Source organism: Prorops nasuta, unplaced genomic scaffold (assembly GCF_024137725.1).
Source record: "Prorops nasuta isolate Cenicafe-Biocafe unplaced genomic scaffold, Cenicafe_Pnas_1.2 PNAS00009, whole genome shotgun sequence".
NCBI lineage: Eukaryota > Metazoa > Arthropoda > Insecta > Hymenoptera > Bethylidae > Prorops > Prorops nasuta.
In genome coordinates this window covers 5,741,157-5,762,304 of record NW_027116806.1, presented here as the reverse complement: position 1 = coordinate 5,762,304, position 21,148 = coordinate 5,741,157, and the positions used below count along the sequence as shown (strand labels likewise).

General features: G+C 42.5%; 1 protein-coding gene across 1 annotated transcript in view; it reads left to right on the top strand.

The window, feature by feature from the left end:
• mbo (Nuclear pore complex protein Nup88) overlaps positions 1-21,042 on the top strand; it is a 50,570-nt gene extending 29,528 nt beyond the window's left edge. The window contains exons 2-13 of the mRNA XM_066731468.1: positions 8,683-8,852; positions 15,628-15,741; positions 15,817-16,006; positions 16,104-16,198; positions 18,989-19,196; positions 19,283-19,443; positions 19,517-19,602; positions 19,689-19,936; positions 20,044-20,157; positions 20,238-20,464; positions 20,544-20,792; positions 20,897-21,042. Of these exons, the coding sequence (XP_066587565.1) occupies positions 8,683-8,852; positions 15,628-15,741; positions 15,817-16,006; positions 16,104-16,198; positions 18,989-19,196; positions 19,283-19,443; positions 19,517-19,602; positions 19,689-19,936; positions 20,044-20,157; positions 20,238-20,464; positions 20,544-20,792; positions 20,897-20,966 (1,932 nt within the window). The 3' untranslated portion in view covers positions 20,967-21,042. The remainder of the gene's footprint in view (positions 1-8,682; positions 8,853-15,627; positions 15,742-15,816; positions 16,007-16,103; positions 16,199-18,988; positions 19,197-19,282; positions 19,444-19,516; positions 19,603-19,688; positions 19,937-20,043; positions 20,158-20,237; positions 20,465-20,543; positions 20,793-20,896) is intronic.
• Positions 21,043-21,148: the final 106 nt, after the last annotated feature.

The window sequence follows — 21,148 nt, the reverse complement described above, 5'->3', positions numbered from 1 at the left end:
ATTTTCCGAAGAAACATCGAACGATAAAGGAAAGAGCGCAGCGACGGAGGATCGAGTCGCGGTTGTTGAAGGAAGGTGCAGAGTGGAGAACGGTGGCTGCAATGGAGAAGGAAAGATGGTAGAGCCGCGTGGCGTGGCTGCGCGGCTGCTGGTGGACGTAGCAGTGGCAACGGCAATGTTTAAGAGGAGTCGCAGGAATAAAAGGGAAATGTATGGAAGGAAAGATCTAATTTGTTCCTGTCGGGGATGGTTTCGGGGCGAGGGTGGCCTACGAGGGCGGAATTAATATTCATAAGCGTCCAGAGAGGTCTCGAGGGCGGGGTCAACTTACATGTATCTTTCGCTACTGACCCGAGCCCCCGGCGCGATAACGGTCGGGAATTAAAATACTGGCCGCAGCTTTTAACCCTTCTTCGGAGCTCGCGGAAGAACCTGGCCGAACCGCTGGATCTGCGCACAAGCCCCTCTGCGCGCTGTCCTTGTAATTTGCGTTCTTACAAAAAGCCCTATCCCTGCTTCTCTCCCGACTCTCCCTGTATATATAGCCGTGTGTATTGCTGCCTCCTACTCGCGGTCCTTGAAACATTTTCAGCCTTTTCTACCTTAGCGGCACACACGACTCGTGTCCACCACTGCCATCCCGGCCGGCTTAACCCTCTCTATACCTCCCACAACCCGCAGCGGACCTTCCCCCACGTCACTCGCTACGCCCGGTCCACCGTGAAATGTAAATCGAGATTGCGCGCATCCCGAGACTGCCCACACCGACATTGCGTTCGTCCTCAGAATTTGTAAGCCACGGATTTCAACCCACCCCCTCGCGCTCGCTCCACTTATTTGCATTGCTCCAAGAAAATCCTCCATCCATTATTCGCCACTGCGAAAGAACAATTACCACTTTATTAAAGCGTGCTATTAAACTATATATATATATATATATATATATATAGTATACAGCGTGCGGAAGCAGCTCGATTAAAATGTCCGGGAATCCTTTGAAGGAGGGAAATTGGATTGGCAGGTGTTCAATGAGACGGGGCTTTAATTGGACGCGTAATGAACGATTAAAGGGGAATCGAGCCGAACGACGCACGATTGACCGAGTAGCTAAGACGTTGCTGAGAAAGAGGGTGAGGGTAGGGCGGTTGGGAGAAGGGGGGGGGGGAGGGATAGGGGAACTCTGAGCATCGAGCTGTATGAGTCGGCATTTCCTACCGTATACAATTAGTCCGCGAGTATTAATCCTGCTCGCTAGCCGTTCCTCGACAGGATATTATGGTCCTGGAGGCAGTAACAATGAGGATTATAGGGGAAAACGCTTCGATAGCGTTTCTAATACTGGGAGTCACAGGGATATAGAAGGGAGGGTGAGGGGAGGGGAGTTGGCGTGAAAGGGGAGGGGGTGCGGATCTCGCGCTGTGTGCCGGTAACGTTGCTGGGAAGCAGCAGCAGCAGCACCATCCTCGTAAACGGTGGGCACAGGGCCACGGACCGACTTAACTTGGCTGGCAATAATAAAATGATATAGGAGGCGAAATATGCATTTAAATTATCGCCCCGCGATAATAATTTGCATACCACCGCGGCACCTCTCCGCCACTTCGATGCCCCTGTTCGCTTAGTTTAGCCTCGTTTAATTTAAATAATACTTCTCCGGAGCTGGGCGGGGACTACGGCTCGCAAGATATACATAAAATCGCCATAACATTGTAAATTATAACTGATACGGCTTATATCGCAAGGCGAGCCTCTCGAGGACGCGTGCGCGCGAGCAAGAGCGAGTTACCCGCCAGCTCGTTCGAGCGATTACGGATGCCGAAAGACCAGCTCGGCTGATTAAAGGTACGCTCAATGAGCTCCTCCCCTCTCTCATTTATTCACAGTACTACGCGGGAGGATGATTTGCACCCGAAAACTTTGACTTACCGCTCTCACCTTCGTTATCGCAGCAAAACTTCTTCTAATAAAATTCCACTGATAAAAACGATCCTGAAAAATCCTTCGGAAAATCTCATTTAACGCTCGCCTGATTTGCATCGACGCGCCATGTACGGTGGAACATGCAGCTTTGGTCTCTTCGTAATATATTTTATCAAGAGTGGATTATCAAGCGATATTCGCTTCGTGTTTGGAAAAATTGAAAATTTTTATAGCAGTCCAAAGTCGATCGGCATTCTATGCTAATTGAATTCGTAATAATATATCGATATGTGCGACACAGTGGTTCCTAAATTCTATGGTTTACTAGCCAGAGCTATAATTCCCGTCGGAATGAAGCCTACAAGTGACGGGAGATGAGACCCCCGTTCAAAGGGAACTGTATACCTTCTCTTTTATATCCTCTTTATCGAACGAAATTCGCGAGCGCGGACGAAGAAGGCGTTCGCGCCACAATAAGTCAATAGAGCTCGAATTCTATGCTAATCGCATGGCCAGACGCCACTCTTTACATTTTTCTCGTATGTAGTCACGCACGAGGAATTCGGTGAAATTTCCACCCCAATTGTGTGTGAGCGTGATGCACGATAAGTTATATTTAATTTTCAATCGACTCGAGACGAGTTGTATATATATGTATATAATAAAATGCCATCAAGTTTGGTTGTTGGTAAAATGGGAAGAGGAGCAGGAATGTGTGGAGCGTGTCCAGTTGTTGATTGGTGGACGAGAGGGAGAGGAAGAGGACGAGCGGAAGGAAAGAAGAATGGGAGAGGGGTGGGGGAGGGTGGGGTGAGTAAAGAGGGTGGTTGGCCTCAGCCGGCCTCAGCATTGCGGCGGGGATGAGCTCATCGTAGCGCGACCACGCAATTCCGCAAAGTATGCAGATCTAAGAATTCAAATGGCCGTCCTATAGCGGCCGTAAAATGGCGGACAATCGCGCTCGTAAAGCACTATATTAAAATTCTATATCGTTCCTAGCCGGCCGGGCTTCTCTTCTCACTTAGCTCCCTCGCACCCTTCGACGACGCTTTATATACTAAAGCACGTCGACTCTCCATACTCCCCCTCCTCCCCACGTCCAGTTTTCAGTCCTTCGCCAGTCATCCGGTCAGCAGCCCTCCTACCGATCTTCTCACATTGTACACACCAACTTCCTGACCATTCACCGGACGAGGACGTTCCAGTTTATATGCGTGCAGCCACTGCATGGCCGCGGTCATGCGTGCCGGTCACGTTGGCGCCTCCCGCTATTTCTCTCAAACGACATATAAAGTATTTATGAGTCTTCCCAAAACCCTTCACTCTTAAAACGTCAACATTTCTGCTTCAGAAAACAACAATGCGTGTGTATACACATATATATATATATGTGTATTTGTATATAATACAAATCGTTTGAGCCCTCACACAACTATATGATCATTCGGCAAGCTTAATTATGGTAAATGAATTGAATCGAAAGTGGCGAAACGGTGGCCGATGAACGCACCCAGTGATTCGTCGAAACCTACGCGCACCTAATAAGTTAGCCAGCCATAATGGAAATTACGCTATTTTGTATCATCGTTGATTCGTGTCTCTCGTGTTTACGAAATGACGACGCGAATACGCAATAAGTTAATCGCGTTAGCGGTTTGCTTGATTAAACGAGCGATCAGCCTTATATGCTCGCCAACCTGACGTGTATACGTGTACGGGGACAAATTCTCTTCAGGGTGCGGCACGACAGGACGAAGTTCGTTTATGAAACTCGACGTCCCTCTTATCTGTACTATATTCGTCGTGTGTGACGATTTTCTTTCGCTACCACTCCACATTATTGTTATAAATTAAAACTCGATACACGGAGAAGCGTACTTTATTAGAATTTCTTATAAATTTTCGTAACAATTATTCTTGAAGATTATAGTGAGAATTTTATTAGAACGTTCCCTCCACGACTTTGGCAAAACGGAGGAAACGATACGATGACAATTAACACGTGTGTATAAGCCAGTATAAACACGATAGGCCGAGTGTCAGTGAGGGGTAGAAGCGTGGGGGGGGGGGGGGATGTATGGTGGTAGAGCTGAGGGATAGCGAAAGAGAGCAGACGAGAGTGAGTGTGAGTAAGTAGAGGATTCCCTGGTGCCGATGCCAACGGCGGTGGCTGTTCCGCGCGAGGCTGTAATGCGTTATTAATGAACACCAAGAATTTCATTAAAGATTGTTTGTATATCAAACTGTCCACTAAATTATGCCCTATAACCCCTGGTGGCGCCTTTGCGCTCGCCAGCAAAACTATTGGCTTTTACAGGCTTCCGCGCATACCGCGCCGAGTAGAATCCTGGAGGCGATTCACGTTTATTCGCAGAAATAATTAATTTACCCGTACGATTCGATCGACGAGAATCATCGTTACACAATTCGTTGATTTGTACAAATTTTTAATTTTCTAAAAGAGACAGAGAGGGGGGAAGGGGGATTGCGAACTCTTGTTGAACGTTTAGAGTCAGTTATTTCACGACCTTCGGAACATACATTATTAGAAGGGATATAGGTACATGGCGCGTGCTACATGAAACGAGAAAGGGGTAGAGGATACTCGCGAACGAGCGTGACAAGTTTAACATGGCAGAGTAGAAGAAGAGAGAAAGAGGGAAGTATGGAGGGACGCGATGGCTGACGGTGGGGAAATACAGTTAATCGTTGGGAAGCTATTAACTTCGGACTGGAATGCCCCATAGCACCTCATTTCGTTCAATGCAAATTTACACCGACACCCGACCACCTAGCGCCTTCTCTCAGCCACCCCTATATATTCCTCTCTCTCTCTCTCTCTCTCTCTCTCTCTCTCTGCTTCATCTGCCTCTCGTTCATTTACTTTAACAATAATGGCCGCCTCATATAGCTGTATCTACTACTTAAATTTCGACCGAATGATGGAGCGATGTGAAAAGTAGCAAGAGAGGTGGAGTTGGGGGGGGGAGTAGAATAAAAAAGAAAACTGAAACGCGTTGGTATATAGAGAGCGAGAAAGACATTAGCCACAGAGACGCAATAGCGTATGCCGAGATTGAGGAAGGCCGTACTTGTTCAACTTATTCAATTTAGTTGCCTCTCGTAGACGATCAAGCTCGTAATCGGTGACCTCCTTCGCGTCTCCATAGCGAAACTTGGACCCTTCTGTCTTACTCATCGTCTTTGCCCGCCTCTTTGATCGCGCCGCGTCGTGTTGCCTTATTAGTTTGGAACTTGGACTCTCGTAAAGTCAAACGTGTCGCTTACGATGGAACTATCCAGCGATACACGCTGAACGCGTGTGTCCAAGCATCCAATTACCCCTCTGTAATTAATTAACAATTATACCTCCCTCTAATCATCCTTGAGTGCTACTCGATTAACGTATGTATCTGCTTATATATATATATATATATATATATATAGATAAAGGCGCGCATAACGAGGCCCATAATCTCACGCCTAATCGAGGATATAGCAAACGCATATAAGACTGTGGATAATAAATCCTAATAAATGTTTGCTATAAAGCTTGTAACGAGTTTAATGATGGGTTTAAAGCTTAAACTGCAGTGAGTGTAAAGCTTAGGCGATGCAAATGTGCTCCCAGATGGGTTGCATCGGGTAAGATGCGCCACGGAAGGAAATTGGCGTCTTAAGGGATTAACGGGAAACGCAGTCGAAAAGCTCGCTCGAGGCAAAGCCAAAGGGTAAACAAATTTTGAGATTTGAACATTGTCGTGTTTGGAAATGTTGCGCGCGAGCCGAGGCTTTAAAGTGCGCTCGCGCGTATGCATGGAGAGGAGAGAGGAGCCCTCTGCAGACTGATGAATGACAATGTAACGGGTGCTTAAGATACACATAGTTAACGCTGAAATGGTACGCGCAAGCCGACTAACGATGCCTGATGCTCTCGCTATATAATTTCAAAACACGCGAGATCTCTATAACTGTGTATATATGCATGTGTGTGTGTGGGGACTGCCGCACAAGCTGGCCGCGTCCGCCGCGTAGCGTCGCGTCGCGTCGCGGCTGTTGAAAGCTCGCGCTGCTATCGCCGCGTGGCCTGACAACACCCTAATATGGACAAATGTCCAACTATAGCTCAACTTGGCTTGGCTTTGCTTTGCTTTATTTGACTAACGCCCTCGTTTGCCGTCCTTACGCCAATGACTACCTTACATTATCCCAACCGACCTTTCCCAGAAACACGCACGCTCTTCTGCCTGCCTGCTTCACTTTTCATTAAAATTGATTCCTTCTCCTGCTTTCCCAACAACAACACACCCCCTCGCGACTAATTCTGACGAGTAACAACCATTATATGTGTATATGTATATAGCTATACTCTTAATCCATTTCAACGTCTCCTCCAAACTACGTTATTTTATCAGCATTGCATACTTTCCCCACTTGTTCTTCCCAGTTTAATCGAGAAAGCTCGATCTGCTCGATGTTGTATTATACCGTGGGAGAGTGAAGAATATAAAGAAAAGCTGGAATTTCAGAGAAGTGTATCAAATATGAATGATGTTAAGCGCGGAGATATACGAGGAGAGCGCGAGGGGAATTGTGGGGATGGGGGAGGGAAGAGTCGAAAGGAAAACGTTAAGCTTGGCTGGAGAGGAGAAAGGTGAGTGCGAGACGAGGCGAGAGAAAGAGTCGTGGGGCGAGACGTGGATTTTAAGAAACCGTGACAAGCTTCAAGATGTCTATCTGACTGGTGCTTAGCGAAAGAGCGCGTAGAACGAGAATGTTAATGGGTCCTGCCGACTTTCCAGCTTCTCTCTCTCTCTCTCTCTCTCTATGTGTGTGTTTAAGAGACGGAGCGAGGTGGGGTAAGGGGGTGGAACGACGGCGAGGGGTTGGCCGGAATGGATGCTCTCGCATTATACCCTCTGTTCTTTTAATTTCTTCAAAGGCCCGTCCGCGGCAGCTTCCAACTTCCGTGCCGTCCAGGCGTCCGCAAACCTCCTCCTCTTCGCCCTCCTCCACCCTCCCTCCGAGCATTAGGCGCCCCCACGACGTTTCCAGATTAATAAGGCGACGACAATGCGATGTCTTTTTTCCCGAGCTCGAAACGAACCGGCAGACAGCTACCAAAGTGAATAGGGTCCTTGGAAGCAGAAAACCGCGCTTTCTTCAACACCAGGGAGAAAAGTATGCGTGAAATTCGGCAAATAAGAGTGCAGACGCGCGAAAAAGCCCGAAGAAGGGGGTGGGGGAGGGTAGTCTTTCGGATGAGACGAGCTGTCGTTAATAAATGTGTTCCTAGTGGCGGAACGGATACGGCAACTGGAGGTAGACGCGACACTCGTTACATTCTGCCGCCAACGACCCCTGGAGAGACCCACTCTCTCTCTCTCTCTCTCTCTCTCTCTTAATGAGGTCTTTTAAACGCACGAAACTTTACATCCACCTCCTCCTGCACCTCGGTCCAATTGGACTCCTCCAATCAGAATTGCTATATTAGTACCTACGAGCATTTTATTCAGGCAAGTGCAGTGCGTCTCTTAACCAATATTCTCACCACCATTTTATATCTCTTCTGCCATACTACTATACTTTTATGTCTATAATTGCAGTGTAGTACTACCACTCTCTTGCAATAACACACAGTAGGCCCTTTTACATCAATTGAATTTTTAACGATATAGCTACGATAAAATATCCATCTATCAAGGTATACGATGTATATATCTATATATATCGAAGCGAGGAATATGATCCGTTCGTTTGAGAATTCGATGAGATTGTCTGTTGATTCCTGCAGGCGGATACGAGAGATATTCGATATAGTTAAATAAGAGGAGTAGCTGGGGGGTGAGTTTGGTACTTTTACTCTCTTGGCCACCCTTGCCGAACTCCTCAGCGACTCTGCTGTATGAGAAGCCTCTGGGTAAGAAGTAATTGCTCGTTGATGCGCACCCCACCGATATCCCCCCCCCCCCCTCCCCTTAACTGTAGATAGACTGCCACTCGTAATGACGCTCGCATTCGCTAACTCGGTTGAAAATTAAATATCGGAACCAGACGACGAAGACGACGACGACGAGTAACGGCGTTTGGTGGAAGGAAAAAAGAAGAGAGAAAGAAAACTTGTGCAGCTCTGGAGTGGAGGGAAAAGCGTGGGGCTGGCGCGGTTTACGCGCACCTGCCTCTTTCCCGAAGCTCCGTGATAAAAATCCAACTGGAAAACAAACGAGAAGCAGGATCGTATTATAAAAGTTTTTTAATCGATAGACGATGAGAGATGGGCTGTAACGGAAGGGGGGTCAGAGGTCACGGAGTTTTCGAGTCGCCTCGAGATAAAGCAAAAAGTAATCCGAGCATGGAAGCGACGCGATCGACCGAAGAATCCTACGCCCTGATCACTGGCGCGTGTAATAATGAATTTTTAATTCGCTCGAAAATTATTTCAACACCGTCCCAAGGTCCTCTCCACCGCCATTACCTTTTCCCTTCTTCGTTTCTTCTTTTAACACCCTACGTAATTTAATTAATAGACAAGCTCTACTTACAAGAGACTCGTCCCGGCTCTTAGCTAAGATAACATCGAAAACTTTTTCATTTAACACCTGAAAAGTAACTGTATATATATATATATATATATATATATAACTTGTTCCTTATAAGTTGCAGGTCCAACGACTGATCCCATTATCGCAAAAATCTATTGTAAAAAAATGTAATTTTTATTAAATCAAGAACAGAATAAAATTCTTTTCTGTCCATTTACAGACGCTCCTACCGACGGATTCTCCAGTTTTCGAGGTAACCACTCTTCTCTTGAACGAAACAATCACACAGTTGGTGCTCTGGGGTAATCTGGGAATCCTGCTTATGGTACTCCCTAAGCGATGGGGTAAAGGAGGAGTATTCCAAGGAGGAAAGCCGGAAATCATGTGTGTGTAAGTAACGCGATCAAAGTTTCAACGAATCCAGGGAAATGAATTAACATATATACACATACATATATATATATATATAGGTTTGATCGGAGGAAAGTGTCTGCAGTGTTTCTGCTGACAATGTAGATGAGAGATGCATCACAGATTCTTGTATCGCTGCGATGTAAAAGTAGGGAAAAAAACGAGAAGCGTTGTTCGCGTGCAGCAAAGACGACGGCTGGCTAGTGGCTGAGAAATCTACTTGTTAAAAAGCGAGATAAACTCGCGAACGTCTAATAAATCGCGCTATCTGGTTTCCTGCACCGCCGCGGCTCCTGGGCGTCCTAATATCCTGTAATTAAGAGGGTGTTACGATGACGCCCGGACCCCTTTGGCCTCCCTCTTATGGAATTAAGGTGGCTTTGCTCGGTTAGTTTTCAAAAGTTCCCATGGCAGAAAGCAGCGCTGAATACTAACCGCCTCATCAACGACACATGCCACACCGAGACTACTGTCTCGCGCTAACCTTACCCCTCGCTCCTCCTTCGACCAAACCACCCACCCATAATCTGTCGGGTGATTAGAACGTCGGGCAATTAAAAACCTCCTTTCTACGGATTATCCTCGAGTCGAGTGCTATAGTCTCCCCTCTCCCCGCAAGTGACTCCATTAAAACATCGATTTCGAGCTTCAACTTTCTTCCCTATGTATATATATATATATATATATATATATATATATATGCACAATCACAGGGTGGATCTACTCGAAGGAGAAAGAAAGAACGAGAGGCGATATATGTATACGTCTGACGTATATTCGTAAGTTTTTAATTTAGCTACTTTGATGGGAGTGAGAGAAAAGCTGCTCGAGCAATCTAAGAAAATTAAGAGAGCTTATGTTCCAAGGCTAAAGTTTTTTCCTTGCTCAACGGGTGATTTTAGCTGGCTGTATATATGGCAGACTTGGCATCGAATAAATTTATAAGAAGTCGCGCCTACCACGGAGTGCATATACCATAACGAACCGCGAAACAGTTTGTAAGGGAGTCGCAGCCATTAGAACGAATCTCGGGGATTTAACGTCTCCTTCCTTCCACCTGGCTTAAACAAAGCTAAATGGACTTTATGCGTTATTGTCCTCGAAACTTTTGGTAAATGCGAAAGATCTTTGCTCTCTCGAATAAAAGAAAAACAAGTATCGTAGCTTATTAACATTTTACGAAACTTTGGCCAATGCATAAATGTCGTCTCGTTTAATTCACGCAGTTAGCGATGCTGCAGTGGAAGCTAATTTTACGCAGCATTTGTTTACCCTTGACAAAATATCTCGCGCGCGATTTTACGCGCGCGCGGAGCACCTCCGCTCCACCGCGCGAGTTTTATTAATCGTCTCGCGCGTTCGGTATATGGGAGAGGCGAAAAATGTGAAACGCGTCGACGGGATATGGTGGCTCGTTCTTTTAACGCCGCGTGGATTCTCGAATTAACAGGTTTTGGGCCAATGGCGTGGAGAGTGGAGAGGCCGAGCCGTGGATTAAGCAAATGGCGGCAATAATAGTGATTATTTGGATTATGATATTAGAGCGCGAAGTGGGTTCGCTTGGACTTACCAGCAGCCACTAACAGTCGCACCGCCAAATCCTGACTTCAAGACACCGGATTAAAACTATTACCACTTGGCGCGGCGCGTTTCCCCCTTCCCTCTCCACTATGTATACCAACCAACGTCAGCAGTCAAAGGAATTTTCTCCCCTTACACCCTTCATTTTCTTACCTCGTTGGATCTTTACATTTGAATCTATATATAGATATTTTTCTGATAATAAACGTGTCTTTCCGTTCATTAAATATACACCGGTATAATATATTCTTATATACCTTTCCCTCGTCGATTCTTCGATTCCGGATACCGTATACTCACCACTCTTCTTTTACGCTACATTTTGCAATTTTTATTCTGTACTCACCGTCTTTTAATGTAATTATAAGTATCATAGCCACATATAACTCTATACAAGTCGAGGCATTAATTCAGCAATGAATAGCGAATACAAGGCAATCCCAGCAAACCGAGAAGATCGTCGCATTTTGGTTGACATTCGCGGCTAATTATTGTTTTAAGGATTACCGTTATGTGTTTATTATGCGGCCGGGAGGACCTTATACCCCTCCCCCCTCCTACCACGACCCTTGACTACCTTAATGTTCAGCGAAATTCTCCTTCGCTCTCTCGCTCCCTAAACGACGCACCTCGCCTTCCCTTTTCCTTTAGCTCAAAATCGACCTATGTCTATGAATAATTCCCCTACCTCGTCTGCATTATGCAGCTCTCACCTATCTAATTTCAAAAAATCAATATTATGCTGCAACGACGGTCCATGTTCTACTTAAAATCCTTCAAATTAATTAGACTAAAATTATACACTATATATCGAAATGAATAAAGTCATTGCATGAATATGTAAATATAGAAAGGGTTTAGCATCCCTGCCAAAAAAAAACCTGTCATTATCGCGCATCGATGAAAAAGAAATAATAGTTGAATCGATAAATCTCTGAGAAGAAAAAATTCATCCAAGTAGGATTAATGCGATCAAATATTTCACTGAATCGAATAAGCGTAAGCAAACGAAAGCAATCTCTCCCTCTTTGTCTCCCTCCGGTATGCGTTCCCTCGTTCTCCGGGCTTTCGGTTTCGTATCGCTGTCGCTGCGATGGACCGGACCGTGGAGCCCGTTTATTTAAAAAATGATTTAACCTAATGGTTTTACATATGTAATCCCGATATAAACCCAAGGCTAATCTCCGGTAACCACGCGCGGTTCACACTCGCACTCGTAATACACGCCCACGCACGCGTCCTCATCCTCTTCACACAACTTCCGGCTCCGCGTAACGCTACTTTCCCTCCTCCGACCACAGCTCTTCCCGTTCTCGCGTCACTCTTCCACCTTTTATTTTTTTCCCCCTTTTTTCTGTTTTTTTTTTCAATATGTGCAAGCAACGACCGAAAATCGCCCGACCACCACCTGACATCGCCTACATATATATATATATATATGTATATATATATATGTATATAACTGCAACGGATGTATAGGAAGAGAGAGAGAGAGATTGAGGGGAGGAGGGGGGATAAAAGGGAAAAAGGGTTGGCAATACTCCTGTTTACAGAGTCCGAGCATAGGGTGCGCGATACTCCCACGCCGTGATTTAGATTGTCTCTGATGATATCCGCGCCTTTTGAAAAATGTCGCTTCCACCGGGGAAAAAATATATAATCCGTTTACAGCCGGTGCTGTATTCTATATCACGCTTTATCAACTCCCCCGGAATTTATCGCTGTGGACCAAGGCTACGTCCCCATTGCTGTACATAAAACAGGCCTGCCGCGATTCCTCCTGATCTATCGCAATTGGGATTTAACCCCACCGCGCGCGGTCACTCGTCAGCGATCCGCATCTCCGCTCGGCTAATTATACAGAGAAATGATTAGCAAAAAATCGCAATTAGAGGGACGCAAATTAAATGAAAAAGGGACAATGAAATCAGTTGCAAGGTTCACGGGGGCATACGAAAGATGGACGAAACGGTATATATAAGAGATGGGTAAAAGAGGTTGTTCGTCTGCTGCAGATATACGTATATATATATATATATATATATACGTGCATGTGTAGACGGTGCCCAAGCAAAAATCCACGCAAAGAGAAGCAAGCTTACCTACGCGGTAAAAGGAGGGGGGGGGGGGGGGTAAAAAGAAAGAATAGAGGGTGAATGCATAAACGCGCGGCGGCAAGATGGACCGAGAACGATGTGTGCAAGGTATACGTAGGTGTGGAGGAACGCTTCTAATCAAAGAATTCCGTGTAGTACGCCGGAGGAAAATTAAAATACGCTAAACGCGTTCCGTTCGTTCTGTCTTTTCTCGTGGTAGACGTGGACGTCGACGCTGTCCTTTCCTCTCGTGTAACGAAATAAAACCAGCTCGTAGCGAAAGAAAGACGCCTGCTTGGTCGGTTCTTTTAATTAGCGCGGTACGTGTGCCAGCTAGTCTCCTCTCTGCGCGCATACACACACACACACAGCACCTGCCTCCCATATACCACGTATAATAAATGGGACTCCCCCCCCCCCTTCTATACGTATCTCTCTCGCAGACCGAACAACCGAATCCTTTTGTTTGCCGTTTGCCATTTTCCAGACATTCTCCCTCTTCCCGCGTTAGATTCGTTCTTATATAGTACATAACTTACCATTACACCCACACGCACAAGCATCTACATATATATATATATATATATATTTACAAACCCTCGCGCGTGAAACAAATGTGTGGTTAAGAAAAGCAGAGATGCATTAGCAGTCAAGGGATAGAGAGGGGAAGGAGAGGTCTCGAAGTCGAGAACGTGGCATCTTCGAGAGTTTGGTGCACGGTGGGCCAGGATTAACGGGCTTAGTTGCCGACGCAGGTGTCGCGCGCGCCAGGAGTCAAGCCGAGCAAGCGAGATCAGGATGAGTTACGGCAAGCGAGCGTCAGCCAGCCAGGAGAACGCGCTCGTTATATTTTGCGCAACATCCCGATTTTATGGGCCGACCCCCTCCCCCCTCTTTCCTGGTACCCGTTACCCATTCCCCAACGCGAACCTTCCTCCACCCTCCTCTCGCCGTATCAGAGGGCGCGCATCTTTCACCACCTCGGGTTGAACTCGACTCGCGCGAGGCACATCCAGAGCAATTTCGCTCTACGCTGTATAATTATATATATATATATTCCAACGAATTTCGATATACCATATATATATATATATGTACACAGTAGGTATGAAAGGGGGAAAATCAATGGTAGATTTTGAAAAATCGTGTAACAGTGCGATACGGTGGCGGCCGATGATGGTACAAGGTAAACGTCGAGCGCAGGCGGGTTAACGAGTTATGTCTAATCTATGCATCCCCACTTATCATAATGGCTCTCTCATTATATCGCGAGTAAAGCTTGCAGGCGAGCTTGAGGAAGCCACCGCGCCGCCCCATCGACTACCAACGTCAGGCCCACCAGCCGCAAGTCCTTTAGCCTCATTAGTTCACGTGGCGCACTTCCGCGAGAGAACGTAGTAAAAATATTCAAAGTAACCGAGCGATATTACGTCGTTACGCGCTCTCATTCACCATCATGGATTAAGTGCCGGGCTGAACGCTGTCCCCAAGAGGATCCACTGAGTAATCGCCGTAATAAAGGATCTATTCTTGACGTAGAGCGTAAGCAGCCTGCGCATCCTTGCACTTTCTTCGATAAAAAGCCCATTTGCATAACGAATAAAAAGCAACTATATAGTCCGCACTGTATATACATACGTACGTAAGAGAAAATCTCTCGTCGACCGTGGAAATCGTACAATCGAGCAGAATGGTGTTCGGTCAAGTGGCTGAGCATTAATGGCTTTATAATCTAATGAATTTTTAGGTTAATCGCCGAGGAAAACGAACGGGAGATGGAGCTTTTCCTCAAATTTATCATGAATAAAGAAAAGAAGCCGACTACTCTCTTTTTCTATATATGTATATATATATATATGTATCCCATCGTTAGTCCACTGCTCATCCTCTCTATTGCTATTTCTTCCTTCCAGTTTTTCTATAATTATCGAAAGGTCCTTTTTCGACCGATGTTAAACATCCCGTGGATGACAGAGGGAGAGAGATGGAGCATGTCTACTTTGATGCGAATGCTGCGGTGTTCTTTGTACAAATTGCGAAAACAAAGCAAAAGGAAAAAGACTTGGCCCTTGCAAGGGTTAATACGTTTACAGTGAAAAATTATTTTTAATTTTTCTAGACTGGTTCCCACTGCAGTAAAACGAAGGAAAGGCGAAGCCTAGGAAAATGAGGCTGCATTAAAATACATGCCACTGCCGTGTAAGAATTTCTTAATTAGATACGAGCAGCTGCACCGCTACCTGCTACTGTTCTTTTCCTAAAGAATTTTACGTGGGACGCAAAATCATCTATAAAGCACACCATTATACTAGATTATTGTGTTATACATATATATATATATAGTGTAGCTACAGGAAGGTAATATTCTGTATCTGCGTTTCATCGAATCTAGTCATTGCCACTTCATCGTTAAAATCGTCTAATTATGAATAATGCTCGTTTGGAAAATATGTGCATGGCTTATAACGAGCGAGGATTCTCGCTCTTATGTAACGCGAGCTAGCTTTGCGTGTAAATATATATATATATATATATATATATATATATATATATATAGGTACCGAACGAGTACAGAGGCTCATAGGGGCTCCGGGCATAAATTTTGATAATTCCAAAATTGTGACGAAACGAAGAAAAATTCTCGGGTGGGCGCGCTTGAAAAGTGCGAATAAATCGTTGCGTGTCCCTTTTGTCAGAGAGGAGGACCACTCGCGTAGGTCGGCGGTAGTTACGCGGGCTTTTCGGCCCTCCCCGTCCACTCTGCGCATACATTTTTATCAATTATTAAGAATTCTGTAGGCACGCTGTCGCTGAGAACTCTTTGTGATAGTAATTGCAAACTCCAAATCCCACTACCTCTGACAGATATGTACGCCAACGCATTAACGTCTTCTTCTTCTTTTTAACGCGCTCCACGCACACTAATCACCATTACATACGATTATCATCACTCTCCGATCAATTAAGCGGATTTTTACACTGATAAATAATTTTTTCCCTTAGCTCCATTTAGCTTAGAGTCACGATATACGTTACTCGTTGATTTATTTTGATCAATTGGATTTTTTTATTTACAGAAGTCACACTATTGCTGGCATTGAAGCTATGAGCGAGATACGAAGAGTGAGATGGCATCCAGCATCCACTAATGATTCACAGTTATTGGTCCTCACGTCTGATAATTCCTTCGGGTTGGTTAAAAACTCCCATTCGTTTGAATCTCCAGTTTAAGCTCGAGAAAATGTTGATTTTAAAATTCTTTCAAGGCTTTACGACTGTTCAGCCACGGACAAGGCACCAACAATTATAAAACGTTGGAGAGTCGGTCGTGCACCAATGGGCTCACCGTCCAAAATACCAGACTTCTCGAATTTGGGCGAGACAGCTGTTGATTTTGACTTTGCCACACCAACTTTACAAAAGCCAGGGAATTACTCCAATAGGAATATTAATCAAGTAAAGAAGCGCAGTTATATATTTTCTTTTTTTTTTTTTTATTGAATAAATTACTCGAACACTTTCGCTTATACACTGTTAATATGTATTTTTACAGATAAAAAAACTTGATTGGCGTCAAATCGAATGGCCAATCTTGGTTCTCTGTGGAAATGGTGAAGTTCTGATGGTTCGGGATGAGATCTATAACAAGTAAGCGATTCGTATATGTGTCATATAAAATTCCAATACAAATCTCAATTAATAAATTATCAAATTAATTCGTTTCGGTACAAAACTATACAAATTTTATCATCTGTTTGGATTACTGGAAATGATGGAAAACATGAACGGCTAACTCATAAAAACACATGCGACAAAAAGACCCGTCTATATTTTCTATTATTTCCAAGAGTGCAAAAAGAAGATAAAATTTGTATCGTTTTGTACCGAAACGAGTAAAATTTGATAGTTTATTAAGCTTTAAAATAAAATCAATCAAGCTTGTGCAGACTATGAGAATCCTTTTGACCCTTTGCCTTTGGCCGTTACAAACATGAAAACACGACACGTAAACAATACACGCGCTTTCCACTGACAAACATTTACTAATATTTCAGCTATTACACGAATTTTTACAAATGTAAAAACTTTTAATTTCACTATGCACACTGTACATTTACTATCCTATCAAATGTTTCTAAAAATAAACGCTTTTAATAGAACTTCACACCTCACTTGGGTATTGTATCGTATTTTACGAGATCTTTTGATTATTAATTGATAAAAGTGGGAATATCGGTGAAATTATTGAAGAAAAGTGATGAAAATGCACTCCCGCGCGATAAAAGTGAAAAATTCCGGCCACTTTTTGCACTCGCGGGCAGAAAATTCGAAAAACTGTCGCAACGGCAGATTCGAAAAGTAAAAACAAAGATGGCGGAGGGATATCGGGAGCGGAAGAACTTGCCCGGGTAAATCCGAAAACGGAACTTTTCAACTCCACTGCGCACGTCACGTCGATATTCTATCGAATTTGTACAAATAGAAACGTTTTTAACAACACTGTAGACATTGCACTGCAGTATGATGTCAGAATCTTGGAGAATTGAGTGCTTCCGGTACCACTTGGCACTTCATTTGGACATTTTATCATATTTTGAGCGATTTTCCCAATTAAAAGTGAATAAAAGTGCGAATTTCAGCGAAATAACGGAGTAAGAGCTAGGAAATCGCACTGGCGCGCGAAAAAAGCGAGAAAAAGCAAAAAATCCGGTCGTCGGCGGTTGAGGATTTCAAAAAAGGAAACGTCGCGGCCGCCATGTTGGGAGAAAAAGATGGCGTCGGAGTGGGGAGAGGGTAGAGAACTTGCTCGCTCTGAAATCCGAAAAGTGGTATCAATTCAGTTTTCGGATTTCAGAGCGAGCAAGTTCTCTACCCTCTCCCCACTCCGACGCCATCTTTTTCTCCCAACATGGCGGCCGCGACGTTTCCTTTTTTGAAATCCTCAACCGCCGACGACCGGATTTTTTGCTTTTTCTCGCTTTTTTCGCGCGCCAGTGCGATTTCCTAGCTCTTACTCCGTTATTTCGCCGAAATTCGCACTTTTATTCACTTTTAATTGGGAAAATCGCTCAAAATATGATAAAATGTCCAAATGAAGTGCCAAGTGGTACCGGAAGCACTCAATTCTCCAAGATTCTGACATCATACTGCAGTGCAATGTCTACAGTGTTGTTAAAAACGTTTCTATTTGTACAAATTCGATAGAATATCGACGTGAAGTGTGCAGTGGAGTTGAAAAGTTCCGTTTTCGGATTTACCCGGGCAAGTTCTTCAGCTCCCGATATCCCTCCGCCATCTTTGTTTTTACTTTTCGAATCTGCCGTTGCGACAGTTTTTCGAATTTTCTGCCCGCGAGTGCAAAAAGTGGCCGGAATTTTTCACTTTTATCGCGCTGGAGTGCATTTTCATCACTTTTCTTCAATAATTTCACCGATATTCCCACTTTTATCAATTAATAATCAAAAGATCTCGTAAAATACGATACAATACCCAAGTGAGGTGTGAAGTTCTATTAAAAGCGTTTATTTTTAGAAATATTTGATAGGATAGTAAATATACAGTGTGTGTAGTGTGATTTAAAAGCGTTTTATTGTAAAAATGCAATGTAATATTGTCCCGTTTTTGGACTTATGCTAGTAGGCTCTCCCGGTGTGATATCCCTGTGCCATCATTTTTTTCGAAACGACCGTTGGAACAGTTTTTCGAATTTTTACTCGAGAGTGAAAGTGACCGGAGTTTTTATTTCTGTCAAAATTTAATATAATAGTAAAGTGCAGTGTGCATAGTGAAATTAAAGGATTTTACATTTGTAAAAATTCGTGTAATAGCTGATGTATGAGTTTATGTTGTCAATGGAAAGCGCGTGTGTGGTGTTTACGTGTCGTGTTTTCGTGTGCTTGTAACGGTCAAAGACAAAGGGTCAAAAGGATTCTCATAGTCTGCACAAGCTTGATTGATATTATTTTAAAACTCTTTTGATAGTCTGGTGAAAATAAACTATTCGTGACAAAAATGTTTTCAAGAAAAAAGTTTAGAGAATTAGTTGAAATCGTCAGTATTGCTATGTCCGGGATCGATGAATCCAAATCTGAGTTATATTTTGATAAATGTAAATACATATTGGGTTTGATATGATTTATCCATTGTGTGACATTTTAAATCAGGATAAAAGTATTCCTTGCAATTGTATTTCGAATTTTTCTAAATTTGACGAAAGATTTGGATTCAGCGAACTCTAAAGCTATAAATATTCAAGGAAAATCAATTGAAAATAGTCTATTATATTTTTTGTATCGTGTCGCATATACACGACATGACACAAAAATATCACGACTGCACGTGTCGCCTATATACGACATAGATTGTTAAAGGGTTAAGAAAACTGGTTAAATATTAGCACATGTTTTCTATTCATGATTATTTTTAATTTTTTTTTAGTTACGTTTACCCTACTGTCATGGGACCTCTGTCAATGTATCCTCCAGCCATCGATAACTATGGCATAGATTCTTGTTCAATTCTATGCATTCAAACAACACCCCCAATTATTGTCATTGCGACGTGTACTGGAAAAATTTATCATTCAATTTTACTACGGGAATCAAACCTCGGGAATGAAGACCTCTGTGATGACGATGAAAGAAAGGTGCATACTTATACTGATATAAGTTCCTGACTTTTAGAACTTCTTGAAAAATTCATACTTTATATTTAAATCAATCCTTCTCTTAGACATTGTCACACTACAGCTCCACTTACAGTCTTAACACACCGGAAGAAGCTCTGTATGTTTACGAATGCATCGAGATGGAATTAGGCCTTCTCTATACAGATACGGATAAAAAATATACTTGTCCCATACACTTACATCATGATAAAGGCAATAAATCTAGGTAACTATATTGTTTTTTAAGCTTATTTGCAACATTAATCAAATATTAATATTTGTATAATTATATTTTACAGATATTTTTGTTCCCATAATGCAGGAGTTCATATGGTTGGCCTGCCTATGGTATCTCAACTAGAAAAATTTGTTGCTGCAGTAGAAGGTAATACTTTAATTATTTAAAGCGTTTTAATTTAGAAGGAAATTAAAAATACATATAAAACGATTACTATTTTCACTCTTTTTTAGATAGTGTTAATGATGATCATTTACCGCAATTAACGAATCAGTCGAATTCACAATACCTGATATGCACTAGAACAAAACATACGGATTCTGAGCAGCTGACCCCAATACTTGGGTTAGGATTTCTTCAAGAACCTTGCACTCTTATTGGTGTTCTCCATAATGGCGATATTGTTGATATACCTATCGTCGATTTTTATTATATGCAAAGGCTTCAACTACCCGAACCTATGAAAAACCCAGCTACAGACGTAAGAATATGACTAAAACTTGTTATTGTTAAGATGAAAATGAATAAATTCTTTATCCTGTTAACTTGAGTAAGAAATTAAATACATGATATTTCTTCATTTTTCAGATAAGCAAAGTAGATTTTTATACTCACATAAAAAATTTACTCAAACATGAAAATTCACAACCAATCACCAAGCTCGGTATTCAATCTAAAATGTCATTGCAAGAATCGTTACAGGTTTTTCATAGATTTATTATTAAAACTATCACAAAAAGCTTATTGTCAAGGACAGAATAATCAAATTAATTTGTTTTCAGCTGTTAAATCATTCAACGCATATCTTTCGCTCAGAATATTTTTTTCGAATTCATAAAGTAAGAGAAGAGATCAATAAAAAAGTACGCACTTTAAAAATTAAGAAAGCGCATTTACTAAAAGAGATTGAAAGTTTATTAAATACGAGAATGGAACTTAAAAATGCTGCAGATACGTTATACAATCGCTTTAAAGATATTAAAACTAAACAAGACGATTTAGAACGAAGGTAAGCAACTATAAATATTTTATACTTTGTTGATGCTGTTCGAAAATCTAATCGAAAAGAATGACATCCATTATTTTAGATCCGAGGAGGTAGTTAAAAAAGTGAACTACAAAGAGCCGTCCATGACAGCTATCGAAAAGATGGAAGCAAAAGAGTTAATACAAATTAATTCTAAAACGAAAGATTTGCGTTTTCGCATAGATCAACTGCAGGAAAGATTGTCCAAACAGTCTGTACATTTAAAAGATTATAAAAATTCAAAAAAACAAAATAAAATTGTTCTCAGTAGCACTCAAGAAAAGGTTTATAAAGATAACTTATTCAAAATGTAAGTATATTTCCTAAATTGAAATTAAATTTTTTGCAAAGCATTCTTCAAGGTACACACTGTTAAAATAAAATAAATATTTATTCTGTTTCGTTTCATTACAGGTCAACAGATATAAAATTTTTAATATCAGAATTTAAAAAACTTAAGGACGAAGTTGAAATTCGAATGTAGTCTTATGCCTCAAATCTCGTATATGAAATCAAAATTCAGAATTATGAGTTAGAATAAATAAACCTAGCTACAAACATATGTGAGTTTAAAGACAATTTATTAAAGTCGATCTATATTTTGGCAAAAAAAAAGAATTGACTCTCTCTATCTCTCTAATATATTTATTATTCAAATTCCTAAAG